The following is a 20,263-nucleotide window of genomic DNA, read 5'->3' as shown; positions in this document are numbered from 1 at the left end:
AATGATTAGAAAAAATAACTGAAAAATCTGATCCATGTCGTACTGAACCTGACCTCAGTGGGTGCTAAGGGAGTATGAAAGAAATTAGCCACTCTTAAGTCACTTGGTCTAAACGGTCTATTGGTGTTACAAATTCCATGCCAAATCTCCAACCTTGATACCTGGGGCTGCGTGGAGATCCTGAAAATATCACAGTAGAACAAAGCACTGAAAATCTTTAGCTTGCTGGTGGAGATTTAAATACAAAAATTTTCATCAGAACTTTGTTCTTCTACATTCAATGATTTAGTAAAGTTGAGTCTTATATAAGTTATAAAGGACTCAATTGAAAATATCTAGATACAGGTGGTATAATGAAAGCCTAAAGGTCAGGAGATCTAGGTTCAAAGCCTGACTTAATTATTCATTAATTCTGCCTTTGGACCTTTGGGAATGTCACATTGCCTTTTGGTTATCTCACTTATGGCACAGTGTAGTCACAGAGGTGGAATTTTCAGCTCAAGGACTAAAAATGTTTAAAATCTCAAATGCATTATCTTGAGCCTCACTATCTTTATCCATAAAAAAGACAAAATTAGTTTTTTATGCTTCTGAAACCCTAATTATGTATGTTAAAAATAAAGAATTTAATTTATCAAATACCTATGATATGCTGATTATCTTTTTTAGAGGTTTAACATTCACAATGTACTCAAAATTATGCCTGCCAGAGTAAATATTTTTCCCCCGGTTTACAAATTAGAAAACATATGCTAAATTTTGTTGAGAGGGCTATGGCCTTGGAAATATTTGACTCAACCACTTAAATATGGGTCAGCAAGCTGAGGAATATCCCAACACGTGCCTATCACTGGGCTAAGCCATCTCCCCACCTCCTCCCCTCTGAACCCTCAGACTGTTTCCCAGAGTCCATAGTCTCTCATGGTTCTTCTCCCCTTCCGATTTCCTCCCCTTCGGTTTTCCCTTCCTTCCTCTAATGTCCTCCATGCTATTCCTTATGTTCGAATAATGAATCACGCAACACTACGTCAGAAACTAATGATGTACTATATGGTGACTAACGTAACATAATAAAAAATAAATTAAAAAATAGTGAAAATAGAAAATTGTTTAAGCTATAATAAATATAGTAATAATAATAAATTGTTTAAGCTCCCAGGGCCTTAGTGTCCATACTTATCGATAAAGGGTTGATAAAATGATTTAAAAAAAAAAAGAAGAAGAAAAGAATGAAAGCTGAGGAACAGATTTTAAAAGAGTCAATTCAACTCACAGAAAAATTCACTCAGGAGAAGAGAACCATAATAGAATTCTCTGAAAGGGATTTAAAATAAATATGTTAAAGACCCCCAAAGAGATAAAGACAGCAATAGCATCCATAGAAAAGAACAGGAGAAATGTAATGCCTTTGTTAAAGTGTTGATGGTATGGCCTGCTAGGGCTAGAACCCAGGTTTTTCCATTCTTAGCCCTACTGTTGTCAGTAGTCATCCTGCCCCTTCCTCACCATGTCCTGTGGTTGAGCTTCAGTTGAGCATAGGGAAGGCAGAACACATAGGTAAGTCCCTCCCAATCATCAGAGAACTCTGTGCCAGAGTCAGGATGAGAACAATGACACTAAACTTTTCTAGTCCATACAGCTAGCCCTCAGAATGATCTTACTTCATTTTCGGATCCCTTCGCAGGCATTACATGGTCACTATATGCCAGACACATCCCATGGGAATGTAATCTTCAAAGTAATTCTTTGTCAGTTTTGTTTTCTAGTGTTTCTGTGCCTAGAACAATGCCTACCTGATAATAGGTGGTTGACCAATAAAATGCCTACCATATGACAGGCACTTGATACTATGACTGAAAAATTGAATGTACTGAAGAAATGTTTTAAATTATGGGGCACATGAAGCAGACCATACAAATTCACGTGGCTCAAACAGGTGGTGGGGTACAGTTATCGTGGAAAGAGTGGATAAAAATGAGCATACCCGCGCATTATAATTTTTCTCCTGTGATCCTCACTGCCATCCTTTACAATAGGTGTTTTAACGGTGAGACAAAAGAGTTTCAAAGTGGCCTAACTGACCTGCTTCAGGTTCAAAAATAACATCTGAGTGACTGTATTAGTTTTTCCCAGTGTCCCATCCTTACCTTAGCCTATTTTAGCGACTTTCCCTCCCAGAAATACAAGGGTTAATAGGTTAACACAAAAGCAGTATTGCCTGGTAGGTTGTTGACTTACAATTTTGAGCTTTTTATTCCAAGTCTTAATATTTAACATTGCTGTTGTCACCTTTCTTAAATGTCAGCTTCTTTTATTTACCTTCATCACTCTCACCTTGATCATGCCGACTTCTTTGTGCTACATGGATTTGCTGTCAGCACCACCCTGTGCTGGTCACCAGGCTTTTCTTACAGTAGTCATTGACATCTTGTCAGCAGTGTCACCACCTTTGGCCCCAGGCCTGTGAATATGGCAATTGTTACCTTATTGATTGACACTTTTGAAAATTTGTCAACATGTTATTCATGATTGGTGGGGTGGGGGGCTTCGCTAACTTACAAACCACTTCTTAAAGTTAATTCACTAGTTTATCCTTTAACCAAACCCTTTGGGTTTTATGACATGGGGCCTCTGTGTAATAGTCTATGTGATATTTTCTTAATGAATGATAATATAATTAGTAGAAGGTAAAAGAAACCAATGTTATTGCAGTAGCTCAGTTGATAAATTAAACCATTCATTTTAAAGTCAGAGTGTATACCAAAGTTGCTATATGCATGACTCTGCTCACATCCTTCTCACATCTGCTCAGATCTTATTTTATTAAAGAAGCCTCCTTGGGCACAAATGGAAACTTGTGTCCCTCTAGCCACACTACTGCCCAACCCACATATAGTCTGCATTCTGTTTCTGAGGAGAAGCCACTTGAAAACACACTATTTTGGGTTCCTGGATCCAATTGCAATATATGTAACATGAGTTCCCCATGCCACAAAGCAATACTTGGGACACCAGTTGGGTATTCTACAATTTAACTCAATTCCAACACTATGTACCTTGAAATAGGATCCCACAGGTAACCACCATTTGGTAGATTGTCCTACCTTCTGCCTTCCCTTGCCACTTCACATGCCATTCACAAGCCCAACAAGCTGTATTTAACCAACAAGCTGTAGACTGAAGATTCCAATGACCCCTTCCACACAGGATGCCAATTCTAAATCCAGGTTGTTACCTGTACTTCTGACCAGCTGGCTATAGATCAGAGGTTCCTATGACTGCCTCCTTGGGTTCAGTTTTTGCTAGAAAGGCTCACAGAACTTGGAGAAACATTGTACGTAACTAGCTCACTGGTTTATTATAAAAGAATATAATTCAGGAGCAGCTGGGTGGAAGAGATGCATAGGACAAGTATGGAGAAAGGGTGCAGAGCTTCCATGCCCTCTCCAGGTGCACCTTTCTCCCCTATCTACACCTGTATACCAACCTGGAAGTGCTCTGAACCCTGTCCTTTGTTGTTGTTCCTTTGTTTGTTTTTGTTTTTGTTTTACAGAGGCTTTATTACATAGTCACAATTGATTACATTTTGATTGAACCTCCAGACCCTATCAAATCCCTAGAGGTCAGGGGGTCAAAGGGATGGGACAGAAAGTTCCAAGCCTAGAACCATGTGGTGGATTTCCTGACAACTGGCCCCCATTCTTAGGTGCTTTCATCTATTAACATTAAAAAAAAAAACCAAACCCTTCATTGCTCTCATCACTGGGGAAATTCTGAGGGTTTTAGGAGTTAGAAACAGGATGACAACCAAATAAAATGACAAAATAATGACCAAATAAAATGACAACCAAATAAATGGAATTAGAAGAATAAAAAAGGGGCATGCCAGGAAGAGAAAATAGCAACTGCAAACACCCATGGAAAGACAGAGTTTAGTGGATGTCATATGTGACTGATAGGTGCATTAACATTGATAATGGCATAAGGTCAATTTGGATAGGGGAACAGGACCACTTCCTGAATGATCTTGTAGGCTATAATAGTTTGAATACTAATGGGGTGCCTGGGTGGCTCAGGGGTTAAAGCCTCTGCCTTCAGCTCAGGTCATGATCCCAGGGTGCTAGATCCAGCCCGGCATTGGGCTCTCTGCTCAGCAGGCTTACTCTTCCCCTCTCTCTGCCTGCCTCTCTGCCTACTTGTGATCTCTGTCTGTCAAATAAATAAATAAGATCTTTAAAAAAAAAAATAGTTTGGATATTAACAAAATGCAATGAGAAATGAATGAAAAGTTTTTAAAAATCAAATTTGTGTTTTTAAAAGGCTCTGGTGCAAAGTAAAGAGTAGATTCTAGCAGGAGGCAAGGAAAATGGAAAAAAACAGTAAGAAATAATCCCAATGAGATAATGATGGGAATGAGTATAGATAGAAGTATATGGACTCATATATTTTGAAGATAAGAGTCATTAGATTTGCGGGTGGAAGAAAAATGGGGAATGAAAGAAAAGAAGTATCAAGAATAATACACAGATTTTTGGCTTAAGATGAATGAATGGTAGTGTCATAAAGTAAGTGGAGAAAACTGGGGGAGGAATAGTTTTTTTTGCTGAAGAGGAGGAATTTTTGTATGATACTACCTTAGGTTGCTTAAGAGCTGGTAGTTGGAGATGGAGATAAAGTTTAGATGAAGAAAAAGATCACATGGATTTGAGTTAATGTTTAATTTTGTAGCCTAATTCTGCACTCAGGTTACAGATATCTTATTAAGAGCAATATGACTATAATCCTTTAAAGAAATGAACAAAATGGGATTATTATTTTTAGAAACTTTTCTGTAGCCTCATATCTTTTCTAAAATTTTCATTACAAATAGTAATTTCTCAAAATGGAGAAATGAAATCTGATTTTATGTCATAATTGTAATCACTCTATCTAGGCCTTTCCACCATGGAAGCAGCTAATCCAAATTAATTTCTGCTTTGCAAGTTTTCCTCCTCAATAGATATTTCTTCAAAGGGCAAAGTAACTGACCTGGAGTTAATTAATGCATAAAACCAGCCTATGAATTAATCTAGTCCTAAGTAGCTATATAATGTTATTTATTCTTTGCCTTAAAATAATCTCAGAATAGATGATTCTAGAGCAGCTGTACCTTAAGATAGGGAACATTGTAGTTATATCACAATGAAATATAAATAAAATGAGTAAGTGAAAGCTGTTTGATGATTAAATTGGATGGAACATAGTGGTAGTTATTTTCTCTTCTTCAATCAAATATAACACTACCAATAGTCTTGCTTTTAGCAAAGCTTTTTTTTGTTTTGTTTTTTAATTTTAATTCTGGTAAAACAAATTAAGGAAAAATGCAATTGGGATACATAATTACGATGTGATTTTCTTTTCCTCAACAACATAACCATTATACATGCAAATTTCTCTGTGTATAATTCCATGACCCAGCCAGGTATAGTAGGAGACTACCAGTGATGAAGAGTAATAATGTAATAATAAAATAATAGTCCATTATACTTTAAGATTGTATTTGTTTTTATTTCCATTCTGAAATGAAAGGCAGCATACTTGATTATCTTATCAATATCTGAACGGAATATACTTTTTATTTATGACAATAGATTTTTCCTTGTGTGAGTACATGTGTTGCATTTGTTCAATCAAACAATTGTGAATAATTTTCAGATCAGTTTCCAATTTGGAGAACATTAGTGCTTCAGAAGAATATTGTTTATGTAAATAAGAGGAATTTGATATAATGTAGGCTGTGTAAGCTTTGAATTCAGGTTTCACTCTATTACTTATTGGCTTCATATCCTTGAAGAAGTTGGTTATTTTCTTTGAATGTCACTTCCCTCAATTTCAGTAAGAGAATAATGCCTAATTTGAAGAGTGATTATAAGGAGAGAGTAAGAGAGATTATAAGGAGAGAGTAAGTACAAAACACTTCTCACTGGGTCTGACATAAGTATTCTTTACAAGTAGACAAGCATCTTATTGATTCTGAGAATAAACTAAGTGTCCTGTTTTTACAGTAGGCCTCAATATTTGGACAATATAATGATGGCTGTCAGAATCGTGACTTTATAAGCAAATAAAAGTCCCCATATGGGCACTTTGTAGAGTATCTGCCCACCTTATAATAATACTTTATTCTCTTGAACAGACCCTTGGTAGCCATTTATTTTAATAAAGTAGACATGTAGTGCAATCATGACCAAACCTGAATTTCTCACTTGAGAATTGGGAATTAAAGGGAGCTTTGGCATGGCTAAAGAAACAGTTCTCAGCCTTGGATTCACAGTTCAATTCCTTGAAGTGAGTTCAAAAACTACTATTCCTTGAGCGATACTCTAAGCAATTCTGATGTAATTAGTTGGAGTCTATCTAACCAAGACATCAGAATTTTTAAAACTCTTCTAATGTTTTTAATATGTAGAGTTAGAAGTGACTGGGCTAGACCTATAGAATAGCAACCATTCTGCATAAAGAATCAGAGGAAGCCAGTTGGCAGAGATCGAAGACTAAATTAGAAGCATGTAGAAGAGTACAGAGAGGGAGAGGCAGATTATATGGCTTTCCATGAGGGTTAGCTGCATCCCTGAGTTTCAGGAGATGCTTCTGTACCCTTGCTCTTAACAGCTGCCTGAGGCTAGTCTCTATTGCTTGCAATCAAATCCAATCTAAGCTGGAAGTTAAGAATCATGTGGGGCAGAAAAATGTTTCATTTTCAACAGGATCTTGGCAAAATTGTGAGGTCAGTAAATGTTTATGTCACTTTACGTGCCTGATATAGAATGTATACATTTATATTATTAACTTAATTGCCTGGTGTAGTTATTTACCATTGCATTAAATAATTCTTTTTAGTGCCTTTGCTAAACTCAACAGTCTTCCAATGGTAAGAATTGAAAGTTACTCTAGAATCATAGAATAATGGAATATATATCTGGAAAGCATTTGATGATAATTTCATGTAAGTTGATTATCATCTTACTGGGGGACTAATGTAAAAAAGAGACTAAGTAAAGGTCACTAGTCTAATGTATTCAACTAATATTTTGAGCATCTTTCTGCCGTGTCTTATGCTAGGTGCTTAAATTAAATTAGGAGGAGATACATATGTGGAAACAAATGAGTACAGAGTATGATAAGAGAACTTTGTTTGTGGATAGCCAGGCAAGTTTCATAGTGAAGATGACAACAGGACTGACTCTTGAAGATTGGTTGCAGCTTTCAAAGCAGAAAAGCCAGGCAGGAAAGGACATTTTAGAAGGGGGAAAAAAAAAAAAAGTCAAAATGCATAGGTACATTAATGATACTGTTTTGTTTGAGAAATTATAAGTAGTTTAATAAATGGAAGCATAAAATGTTGTGATGGAGTGGAAGTAGATGAGATAAGAAAGGCTAAAAGAGGAGACTAGAAAGTGTGCGGAGTGGGAAGAGCCCAGATCACAGCTGGAGTTATATAATGAATGCTAAGGAGCTGGTACTACATTCTGCAGGTAGTGAAGAACCTTGAAGGATTTTGTAGGTGGAAATGAAATGAGAAAATTTAAGTGTAACCCATATAAATTTGGGACCTCTCATGGTTTATGCATGCCGTGAGATAATTTTTTATGTGGAATTTTAAATGACTAAAATCTTCACTCAAATCTCCCCTTAAAAAATTCCGAGAGGGAAAAAGCAAACTTACTAAAAAGTCATCTTTAGACATCTCTCTCGTTTACAATGTCTCTTAATATCTGACAATGACTTCTGTAGAAGGAATGTCACTTTTTACCCTTACACTGTAAAAATCTGCTCAACATCTCACTTTTCCTTAATCTCTATTTTTACCTCCCCCTCTCTGTCTTCCTTTCAATTCTTTATCACTTTACCCTCTTTTAATTCTATAGGCTTTTTTCCTTTGGCATTTCCATTAAGTATATTTTGAAAAACCAAAGAAACCGTGGTAATGTCCAGATTATAAGATAGTCCCTGTTTTAGAAAGGGAAAGGATGAAGGAAATCACATAAATTCGAGTGCTTGCATTTAACCCTTTCAACTATGTTAGGACAGTTCTCAATTTCAGAACATAAAAGGCAAATGAGATATTCAACAAAGGACAATTAAAGTGTCAAAAAGCCTGGGGGAAAGGGAGATTTGGAAAGAATATAATAGTTATTTAAAACATATCTGAAGATGACATGTGGAAAAGTGATTTTATTTACCTTTGTCTCTAAGAGGGTGGAGTTGCCTTTAAGGGTATTTTATATACATGTATATGTGTATATATGGTACATAATACATACATATATTACATATATTTCTAATTCTAATGGAGATGCTGATTTTTTTCACTTTTTTAAATTAAAAAAAAATTTTTTTAAGATTTTGTTTATTTATTTGACAGAGAGAGAGAGACAGTGAGAGAGGGAACACAAGAAGGGGAGTAAGAGAGGGAAAGATAGAAGCAGGCTTCCCGCGAAGCAGGGAGCCCGATGTGGGGCTTGATCCCAGGGTCCCGGGATCATGACCTGAGCCGAAAGCAGAGGCTTAACAACTGAGCCACCCAAGTGCCCCTTAAATTTTTTTTTTTTTAAGATTTTATTTATTTATTTGACAGACAGAGATCACAAGTAGGCAGAGAGGCAGGCAGAGAGAGAGGGAGGGGGAAGCAGGCTCCCTGCTGAGCAGAGAGCCCAATGCGGGGCTTGATCCCAGGACCCTGGGATCATGACCTGAGCCGAAGGCAGAGGCTTTAACCCACTGAGCCACCCAGGCGCCCCTCACTTACTGATTTTAATAAGGTATGATCACTGCCCTCAAGAAGCTTATGTTTTTTTGAAGAGAAAATCAACATGCACAGCCCAGTTTGATGACTACCGAGGTACAGGCATATTTTAAATTGCAATGTAGCAGAGATGACAGTAAGATTTGTTAGACAAGGGAATGGAATGCATTAAGGAAATGCCCCAGGAAGCATATACTTGAGTAAATGAACTGAGTTTGGAAAGATGAAGAGTCATTTGATGGGTGAAGAAAGACTTGGGTTATATGTTAGGCCAGTGGAAATACATAAAATAATTCATGGAGACATGTAGCAGTGTGATGAACTAGCCTTACTTTTAATTCTGTGTGTTGTTGGTTGGTTGGTAGCTTTATTTGCATTCTTCTGTTTGTGAGCTCCAGAGACCTGTCTGTTTTGTTCATCTCTGTAACCTCAAGTTCTCAATAAATATGTGAACAAAAATAGTTTTATATGAATGTTAAGAATTGTGTCTGAGTTCATGGGCCCCACATTATGCCAGCAGCCAGTATATGCCGTGAAAAGAAATTTGAATTTGGCTTCCTGAAGATGTGGGTAAGTTTTAGCATATTAGTAATTAAGCATATAACCAGATATTTTCAGTGTAATCAGTGAATTGAAATAATCTTATTTTTTATGCCCTAGGAGTAGTCAAGATAAAATTATTTATCTATAGTGGCCAGGGAGTGCTTCAGATGGGGAAATTTTATCGTAGGTGAAGAGAGATGAGATGGGGAAAGGTACAGAGGCAGGGTGGCACAGAGTATTTTTGAGGAAGAAGGACTGAAACATTTGATTTCTGAGAGATGGCTTAAGGTGGTGGGAGGAAAACTGACCAAGAAAATTGAAAAAGTACACACTTTCTTCTGGCTCTGCCACCAGCTGAGTAACTTACAGGTACTCACTTAACCTCCTTTACCCTTGGTTTTTTCTTCATAAAGTAAAGCTTTTAAGGTTGATTATCTCTTTGATTATTCTAGTTCTAAATGTTTTTAAGTTTACGTGTAATATTAAATATAGCTGAGAGGATTGGTTTGGGGCAGACAATCTGTGAAGGAAGCTAAAGAGCGTCTATTTATCTCGATCTTCACTTACTGGTTTTTCATTGATTCTTTTATAAAACTATTTTAGTATACCTTTGATTCTATTTGTCTCATATAAATTAATTTATGTTCACTATTGAAAGTATAAAAGGTAAAATGAGCAAAAATCTAGAAATTAAAGGCCATCCCAGTCCCACCTAGTTCAGATAAGACTAGTTACATATTGATATTTACTCTTTATGACAGATAGTAAACAGAGAGACGTATAGCAATAGACGTAATAACGTATACTATTGTAATAAACATATATATTAAATATTTATTTGCTTCCTTATTTTTTACTGAAAACTTTTGGACTTACAAATAATGTTAACCCACTATTTTTTCACTTAGTACAGGATAAACACTCTTTCATGTCAGTTTATTTTTTTTTCTTGTTCAGTTTCTGTATTAGTCTGATGTCAGTATAGCATTCCTTTTTACAATGGTATTATTGGGGAACTAATTTTCATTGTTCAACATCTAGGTTGTTTCCTTCTTTCTTTTTTTTTTTTTAATTAAGTTTTTTTATTTTAATACCAGTATAGTTAACATAATCTAGGCTGTTTCTGACAACTGTTATTTACTAACACTAGTGGATGATTGGAAAAATAGTATTGTCTGAAATTGAAAATCTGGATGACATATTCTTTAGAAGAGAATATGAGATACAATTTGAAGCAGTTGAGTTTGAATTAACAGCAAAGCATCCATATCCAAAGGTCTTGAAGTCTCTTGGAAATCTGAGTTTGAAGGTTATGAATGGGATTTGGGAGGAATTAGTCTCATGGTGAGAGCTGAAATTTGAAATGCTGAAGTTGTCTGAGCAAGGGTACAGAGGGGAACAGGCTTTTAAACTTCAGAAAAGGAAGCATACACTGAGCAAGAGTCAATTACCAGGTTGGACAGACTGGGTTGTTGTAGCACCACGCTGTGGTAAAAAGTCTCAAAGACAAAACAAAACAAAAGCCTTGTCTGGGCACTAGGAAGAACAGCTGCCTATCACAAGTAAATATTTTAGATTATATCATATATGCATACACATCAATAGTATTTTTGTCAATAAAAGAAATACATATTTTATAAGAAGCTGTACTTCTCATTTAAAAGAGTTTTATATGTATCTTTACTTTTTGTTAGTTATTTGCTTTGGCTTATTTGTTTTATATTTTTGTTTTGACGCTTAAGGAAAATCTTGCGAAGTTTGTCCACGTCATTCCCTTTTTAGTATTAAGGCAGCAACCTTCTTAAGAATTTCAGGGCAGTGCCTTATTTATTTTATGTAAGTTAAGAAATGCATGTTGAACTGTACATCTCTATCTGCCTCCTTGGACTGTTGCCTGATGCCCTACAGCTAAGATTATAACAAATTCATCTGTAAGATTGAGAGATTAGATATTTCAGTACAAATCCTTTGAAAGAGAAGAAAACTAGCAGTGTCATTCATCTCACCTAAATAAGAATATGGAATCATGTGAATATCTGCTATTAGCATGAGGCACAAACTTGCCTGAAATATCTAAGATTCCTCAGATACGAAAAGTACATCTTGATTTTTTCCCAGTATTGACAAGTCCGTACTGTCTGGAAAGTCTTCCTTAGTCTAACCTAAATTTGCCTGATTAATTTAAACCATGATTACACGCTGAGAAAAATCACATCAAAGGTGTATTTCCCCTCATGTACCTCTGTACAAAGTCACACACACACACACACACACACACACACACACACAGAGATCAAATTAACGTATTCCCTATATTATACATTATACCTTTTGTCTTTGCTAATCATTTTAATAGTATTACAATTCCACATGAGGAAAGGAGAAGTTGTATTCACAACCGGACTGACCGATATTCAGAAATGTGCCTGGAAACCCAGAACATTCCTGGCAGAAGATGCCTGCTGTAGTTGTAGCTTTGATGTGATCAAGCATCTCTTTGTAGGTGCAAGAAACATGTTAGTCTTTCAATTGACAAGTTTGATGCCTTTTTACATATTAAGTGAACTTTACTTTGCATTATAAATGCTGGAAGTCCGGAAATAATTTGTATGCAAGTCATGGCAATTTTTATCTGCATAAGACACACTCCTGTAAAATTAAAGTTATGCTCAAACAACTTTTCCTTTGAGTGATGGTTCACAAGGGAAAGGAGTTCTTACTTTGGAATTAACTAGCCCTATCCATTCAGTTTGGCTTGGAAAATTCATCCTTTTTTATATTTGCCAGTATTATTTGTCTTTCAGAGATAAACAGAGAGAAAGAGAAGGAGGGAAAAGGAAAGAGACAGAGACACTTTATAAACTAAAGTCCTGATGAGATCGTTAATAACCCTCCCAGTCAGGAAGAGACATTTAGCAAGTACCTACCCTCTTCAGTGTGCCATGCACTTTGCATACGTGTTTTCGTAATGCAAGGTAACATTATACAGTGTTCCTTTAACAAAGGTAATTTCCCAGTTTTGAGAGGTGAAGACATTAACTGTTTTGGTACCGGTTTGGGTTCTAAAAAAGAAACTCTCCTCCTGCACATGAGTACATTCCCCACTTTCCAAATTAGATGTCTTCCTGTGGCTTATGATCTCCTACCTTTTCCAGTACTCCTAGGAGGTTGGAAATTAGGCACCCAGCATTCCTGCTGCTGTACTGAAAATGGTTGAGGAGAAAAAGACATGGACATATTAGGTGGCTTTCCTAAAATCTCATAAACAGAAGTGAGACTACTGGAAATTGAATTTGGGCCTCCTGACTTGCTGTTGCCCATATTTCTGAGCACTAAAGACATCTTCCAAAAATTAAGTACAAAAGTGCTGGTTTATGGGACCAGGGAGATAAATTCTGAAATTTTTCCCTTTTGTGTTTGAATCTCCGTATGTTTTAAATAGAGTTCTTTGTTTGCTTATTTAATTGATTTTATTTCTGTTAATACTCTCCATACTGCCTTTTAAATTAGAAAAAGGTGGTATTATATGAATCTGGGTGACTGCTAACTGATTTTTTTTTGGCCAGTTTTCATCATTGTAAACACACCGAGGTAATCTATATTATTTCGAATGGTGTGTTGAAGTGATTTTTGTCAAAGAGTCTATGGAAAAATCAGATCTGATGCAAGAACAGTTACTGACTGTTTGTTTTTTACAGTCGCAATATGGAGCTTCGGTTTCTGCCAAACCTGAACTGCCCCTCTTTTACACTCCTATTGATCTGGTGGACATCAGTGTGGAAATGGCTGGACTGAAGTTTATAAATCCTTTTGGTCTTGCTAGTGCAACTCCAGCCACCAGTACATCAATGATTCGAAGAGCTTTTGAAGCTGGATGGGGTTTTGCCCTGACCAAAACTTTCTCTCTTGATAAGGTAAGAAAATATTTATGAGGTCATGTTTAAATGTCTATCATGCATTTTTATTAGAGCAGAGATATTATGATGTCACAATTTTTCTGACCAAGAAATAATAGTTACTCAACTACAGGACAAGACCTATTAGTCCAGGCTAATTTTTTTCTCTTACCCATCTTTCTGTCCCATGGAAGGCCATGAATTTCCCATTTTGTTTTATCTAGGAAGCATCAAAAAATATATATATTACAAAAATGGCTATTTAATGTGATAATCACAAACTCATGATTTTTTATTTTGGCATTAATTATTTTGTGATTTCTGGATGTGTGTGGATGAGGACATTTGTCCGAACTGAAGGTTGGAGAGACTATAAGTTTGGTTTGTACATATTCCTGGGACCCAGGTCAGGTCAAAAAGAATCACTCTGTGTACCTCATTTGTGCTGGTAATAAGGTTCTTCTTGAATTTTTAAATATAGAAAGATTTTCAAAGTACATATACCTGAGTTTAATTTGGCACGATGACTTTGTACTCACACTGTAAGTGGACATACTCAGTAGAAAATAAAGTACATATTATGGTTGAGATTGATTCTTTAAGGTACACAAAACATATAAATTCATGTTTTTAAAGTAGTACGAAATATACAGTAGAAGGTTGCATCCTTATATGGTTTTGAATTAGAAAAGCAGAGCAGAATTTAACATTCTTAGATCCTTTATTGATAAAATTTTAAATGCTAAATCTATCAATGTATTTAGTACTAACTAACTGGTAGTTAGTAATAATTAATGTATAAGAATGTGTGAATCTAGTGACTGAGAAAACTGTATCATTATTTAAATCAGCCTTATCCGTAGGCAAAGAAAATAATAGAAAACAAATATGCCCCATTAAGCACATTCTCTCCTTCTTTCTCCTCTTACTAGGATCAATAGCTAGCATTAGTATGGCTAAAACATTACGGCTGTCTTATTCTGACAGCTTTACAAGATGCTATGTGTAACTGTGATGAAGAAAATCTAGAGAATCCTCAAAAGTTAGAAAAACCGGGGCATAAAAAATTTCATAAATGTTTTTATGTTTAAATAACTAAAGAGAGGTTCTTTTTCAAATACTTTGGTTAAATAAAGTGTAAAGATAAACAGAACTTACTGGATGCAGCTTTAGAATATCATTAATCAATTGTTTACAGCTTTGTAGAATATTGATAGTACATTTGTCTTGTTTCAATTCATCCTTTAAGAATAACTTGGAAGCTGTAATCAAATGTTTAATCCATTGAGAAAAACTGAGTCTCCAATACCATCTAATGACTACATTATAGTTACTCTGTTTTAAAAATTTTATGTGTAAACAGAAATAGGTAGCTAATCAGGTACAAGTAAAGAACTGTAGGAAAAAAAGGTGTTTGCTTTGAATTTGCTGTTTGCTTGCAAAAAATTGAATTCTGATTAATCAGAGACATTTGTCTTTACTCTGTTAGTGACATGCATTGATTTGTGATGCTGTCTCTTTCAGTAACCTAGGAGCAGTTGCCTTTATTAGGATCAGCAGCAAAATTAAATGTGGAAGCTAACTTCCTTCTAAACCTCCAATTTGAATTTAATCTATCAATTCACAAGTCTGTGATGCTGGTTCAAAGAGAGAGTAAGGAGCAAATGCAAATTAAATTTGGCATATAAAACATTATGTTGGGGGCTTTAGGAAGCTCTCTGTTACTTGCTTTGATGGTGAGTAGAACACAATATTTGTACAAAGACTATTTTAAATGTATTTTTGCAGATTATAATGACATAAATAACGATGCCACCTTAGGCTTATATAATGTCATTTTCAAAAACAATTGTTTCCCATACATGTTTTTGCAAAATAGTCAGTTTGCTTCATAGAGATCTAGGGTTTTGTTTTGTTTTGTTTTCTTATGTTGTCCCTAATTAGTGATTAAACCTGTTGTGAATGTGAAATTGTCTTATGAGCGTCTGATGAAATGTTGTAACGTACAACTCAGTAGGTAGAAACACGTTTTCCCACAGCCTCCTACTACAGACATCTATTACAATATTATATGTACTATACATTTGTGTGACATTATAGTATATTAATTTAGATTAGTCTTATTATAATTTATTATGCCAATTCAAGAATCTACTTAAAATGTATTAAAATTCAGAATCTTGACATTTGAAATTTGGATGCTCTTAATATGACAAAGGTTATTCTATGGAGTTTTGTTATCATATGAAATATTAATATTTCACAGTACAGTTTTGATGAAGTACAATTTTCCGAGACTGCATATGATAAAGAAATTAAATGCTTACCAAGGGAGTTCAGTAAAAATTAGAGCCCTGCCTGAACATCTGCTGGAAATTTTATTATCCTGTCCTACTGACAGGGTGGCTCCCTTGTTGTTTTTCTAGATTGACAGCTGAATATTGCACTGATTTCTGCAGCAAATATGTTTAGGTGAACTTTGTTTCCCTTTTTTTTTATTTTTTTGGGAGTTCGGAACATGCTTTTGATTTTCATCCTATACTTTTTTTTATACTCTTGACATTTGTAGATGCCAGATTGAGGTCTAATATGCTGTAGCAACGATAGACCATTGACTTACACTGAAATGCCAGTTGATATCTCAGTAAACAGAAATATTATTATTCCTTACTGTGCAGTCTGTATAAAAGCTGTATGTGGTTTCTTTAGGGAGGCAAATGATCAGATTTTTAATGTCAAGTATAAAAAGATCTGTGTTTGCTTTTGTATTAAATAACATCAAAGAGGGCTTTTATTAACTATATTCTTCCTTCCCAAAATCAGTCTTCCCTGGAATGTCCCAAAATACATAGATTGCCTTTCTCGAGATTCTCTTTATGTATTATAAAGATGATATTTAAAATACCATCATAAAATGAAATGAAAATATAATTAAAATTATTTTTACATATAAATATATAGTGCATTCATGTTTAAATTTTAAAAAGTTGGAGAGAAATCAGTGTCAAGCTTAATTAAAACTAAACTATCATGACAAACCAGAGAGATGCTATGTTTAATTGGCAATATTAAAAATTATTTAGACTGCACATTAAAGAACCTCCTGGCCAATGTCCACTGAGAAGAAATAGATAAAAAGATTTTATTTTTGGAAATTATATCATAAATTTTGTTCTCTCAGGCATCTACATATTATATACTGCAAATGTGTAATCTGTGACTGCAAGTTGCATATATCTTTGTCACTACATAGGTAAACTCAGAAGTGTTTGCTATTATTCCAAATCAGATTCAAACGTAAGCAAAAATTCACTTCATTTATAAGATATATGGTATAGATATTAGAATAAACTTGTGATTGATTTTTAGTGAGAAAATATCTTGATTGCATATATTTTGTTTTAATAAGTATCAGATAACTAGACAAAGAGGTGCACATATACAGATTCTCTCAACATAAAATGCCAAAAACTGAAAACTGAGAATTATTTAAGGTTCTTCATTATTTCTTTGGAATCAAATATTGATAGTGGCTTTTTCCATAAAATACAACCTTATACCACATAACATAATGCTTAGTGTACAGGAAGAGTTTGATAAATGTTTCATAAATATTCGTTGGATAAATGAGTCAATAAATGAATAAATAGATTTTTGGCAAAAGCATATTGAGTTCCTTTTTTTTCAGTCATATGAACAGACAGTTAACACATAAAAAATTGACTGTTCTGAGTATTGATCTCAATCAAGGGAGAAAAGGCCAATTTAAAATTTTCATATCCCATGTTGCTTTCTGTGGTGCATCTATACATGTCTGAAAATGAAAATGTCAGTGGAGTTTTTAAATGAATGGGTAGTGTTTTAAGACTTGAGAGTCTTTAAAATATAGAGAATTTTTGAGAAAACAGAATATGTATTGCACAATTTTAGGAAGGGAAATAAAAATCATTTGGCCAACTATCTAAGCTTATGTGTCAATAGCTATGACAGGGTAAATGTAACTTGTTTTGGAGTGCCTTTAATAACAAGAAATATGCTAGATCTTTAAGGCAATGCAGCTTCTTATAGCTATGGATAACCCTATTTTAGGAATATCTTTTTTTATTGACCCCAAATTGGCCTTTCTTGAATGTTCCATCCATGTTTTATAGTTCTGCCCTCAGAGACACCATGGAATAAGTTAGTCTAGCTTATTAACATAAATGAATTGTTGATTTTTAAATATGGTAGGTTTTTTTGTTTTGTTTTTCTAAGTGAATATACACCCAAGAGAAGGGCTGACAAGTGTGGAGAGGCAGTGACGTCTAGTGAAAACAACTTTTGCCTGGGAGAATCCAGTCTCTGTCCAAAGCTGTTTCTAAGGCTCTACCTTGCACAAGTTATTTAGTAATGTACATTGTTGTTGTTAGAATGATCATTACTATACACATAATTAACTACCATTTGTTAAGTGCATAGAAAGTATAGACATTGCCAAATGTTTTTTGGAAGTGGTAAGATAGTATTTAAAAATTTTTTTTTCATATGAAATAAAAGAGTGAGAAAGTTAAACCAATTGCCCAGGACTTAGAACAACAATTATTTATTTGCTCACAGTCACATACTGAGTTCACATGGGCAGTTCTTCTGCTTCACAAGGTGTCACTTGGACTCATTCATGCATTCTCAGTTAGTTGGAGGGATGCCCGGGTACTGGCAAGATGGCCTCATTCATACATATGGACCCTCAACTGGAGTTACTGTAATTGCTCAGATTGCTGAGTCTCTCTCTCCATCACTTTATTATCTCTCTTGCCTTGTTGGGGGTAAGACAGTGTTCCTTGAGTAGGACCCCATCCTGCTCCCTGGTAATGGTTCCACAATTCATTTTTCCTATCCACTGTTGGCTCGGTTCTCAGGGCTCTTATTCTATCCTCTGAGTTTTTGTTCTGTTTTAGTTAAGAAATGGCCAGTGTTGGCCATTCCTGGCAGTTGAGTATCTTTTTCAACCTATTAGCTGCCGTGGAAAGTTAAGAATCCCTATTATCTTTATTTCAATTGCCCCCTGTAGTCCTAGTTCTTAATCATGTCATCAGAAAACTTTCTTAAAAACTCTTTGAATCTATTAAGGGCTGACTACATACCCTAAAGCCACATTCATAATTCTTTTTGAGACAGATTTTTATCCATTTTGGATATGTCTTCCTGCTGCGACTCAATGTTTTTGAGATTCTTAGAATCAATATTGTCTACCTGAGAAAATCAACTAGAACCTGCTTTAAATCTTTCTAAAATCTTAACAAAGGATCACAAAGCAACACTCTTAATGTGATCTTTACCTGAAGGTCATTTCTTACTTTGAAAACCTCTTTCTTTCAGGGTAGAAAAAATACTAAGAATAATTTTACTTTCTAACACAGCAAGTCCTGGGCCCTTTCGCTTTGCTAAGTTTGCTTAGCAAATTAAATATATCCTTTTTTAGCTAATTTCTCTCTTACAGTACCTTACTATTCTTGAGTAGAAACATTCAACTGACACTTGCAGTGTTTTGTCTAGATATTTCTTTAGTCAGATCCACACATACATTATGTACATTTTCCATCTTCTGAATTATCACCAGAGATATTCTTGCCAATTGTTCTGTCACTACATAATACAGGCCACCCTTTCCCAGTCTCCAATAACAATTTTCACACTGCATTTCAAGCCTCTACTAACAGTTTGTTCACCATTTTTCCAGCCTTTACTAACAGCTGACTCTTGATTCTCCAAGAGAGGTCTCTGCCCCCCTCTCATTTCGAAAGCCAATGCCACATGTTTTAGATTCTGTTATGTTAGCAAACATAACCAATTTCTGTATTACTTGTCTCTTGCTGTATATCAAAGCACAATTTAGTAGTTTTAAACAATAAGTAATCTGCTCTTGGTTCTATAGGTTGGCAGTCTGGTCAGGGTGCAGCTGTGTGGGCTTGACTTTGACCCATGTGACATTAGTTGTTCTTACTCATGCATTTGCAGTGAGTTGACAGACTTGGTGGCTGGTGGTGCTTGATGGCTTTATTCATGTGTTTAGGACCTTAGCTGGCATAACTGGGCCTAGTTCTCCATATGGTCTCATCTTCAAAGAGACTGCATGGAGCTTGTTCACAAAGTGGCCGTATTCTAAAAATGCAAGAGTGGAAATGATGAGTCTGAGACTCTGAATTTGCACAATATAATTTCCACCCTCCTTCTGTTGGTTAGAGCAAGTCACTAGTCCAGACCAGGATTTGGGAACATGGAAATTGTTCCTCCGATCCAAAAGCTGACATCCTCGGCAGCAGGATTGAACCAAGGTCTATTTGATACAAATCCAGATGTTTTCCTGTATATCATATTTTCTAATTTATCCTCTCCAAATCTTCTTATTTTATGTCTGAATTGAAGGCAGTTTGACTCCATCAATGTTTGGCAGAGACGTAGGGTTCAACTGAGCAAGTGTACTGAGGGTTTTCTATCTCCTACCTCTCAAGCAGAGCAGCACCCATGATTTTATTTCTTTTTGGTTTTATGTATAGTGTCATGGAGAGAGACTTTTGATTTATAATCTTCTGAGAGTGATGAATCAATAAATACTACACCTGAAATGAATACTGTACTGTATGTTAACTAACTAAATTTAATAAACACTTGAAAAAGAAAAGAATAATAATAAAATCCTTCTAGAAATCCACTGTCTATCCATTGTCCAAAGCCAATCTCCTTCTGTGCCAATTTTCTTTAGGCACACTGGCACCTCTTTGTACTCCTCCAACATGGCAGTGTCCTCCTTCTCTTAGGCCTTTTTGCTAGTGTCTGCTCACTTTGGAGTGCTATGCCCTCAGATCTTTAAACCTAGAGCTCTTGCTTCTCATTCAGTTCTCAAATTAAAACTTACCTCATCAGAGAAGTCTGTGCTGACTGTCCAAAACTCAGTCTTCCTGTGTCATGTTTCCCTGGTTGATTTTGTATTTTTTCTTCACTGCACTTACCACCGTATGAAATTATCATTTTCTCGATCACGTATTTCTTTACTTGTTTA

General features: G+C 35.4%; 1 protein-coding gene across 5 annotated transcripts in view; it reads left to right on the top strand.

Moving 5' to 3' along the window:
- DPYD (dihydropyrimidine dehydrogenase) overlaps positions 1 to 20,263 on the top strand; it is an 833,169-nt gene that overhangs the window by 417,895 nt on the left and 395,011 nt on the right. For all 5 annotated transcript variants that reach the window (XM_059138489.1, XM_059138488.1, XM_059138490.1 and 2 more), the window contains one exon: positions 13,027 to 13,242. In XM_059138489.1, the coding sequence (XP_058994472.1) occupies positions 13,027 to 13,242 (216 nt within the window). The remainder of the gene's footprint in view (positions 1 to 13,026; positions 13,243 to 20,263) is intronic.

The sequence above is a fragment of the Mustela lutreola genome, chromosome 10, assembly GCF_030435805.1.
Source record: "Mustela lutreola isolate mMusLut2 chromosome 10, mMusLut2.pri, whole genome shotgun sequence".
Taxonomy (NCBI): domain Eukaryota; kingdom Metazoa; phylum Chordata; class Mammalia; order Carnivora; family Mustelidae; genus Mustela; species Mustela lutreola.
This window is presented reverse-complemented; position numbering and strand designations above follow the sequence as displayed.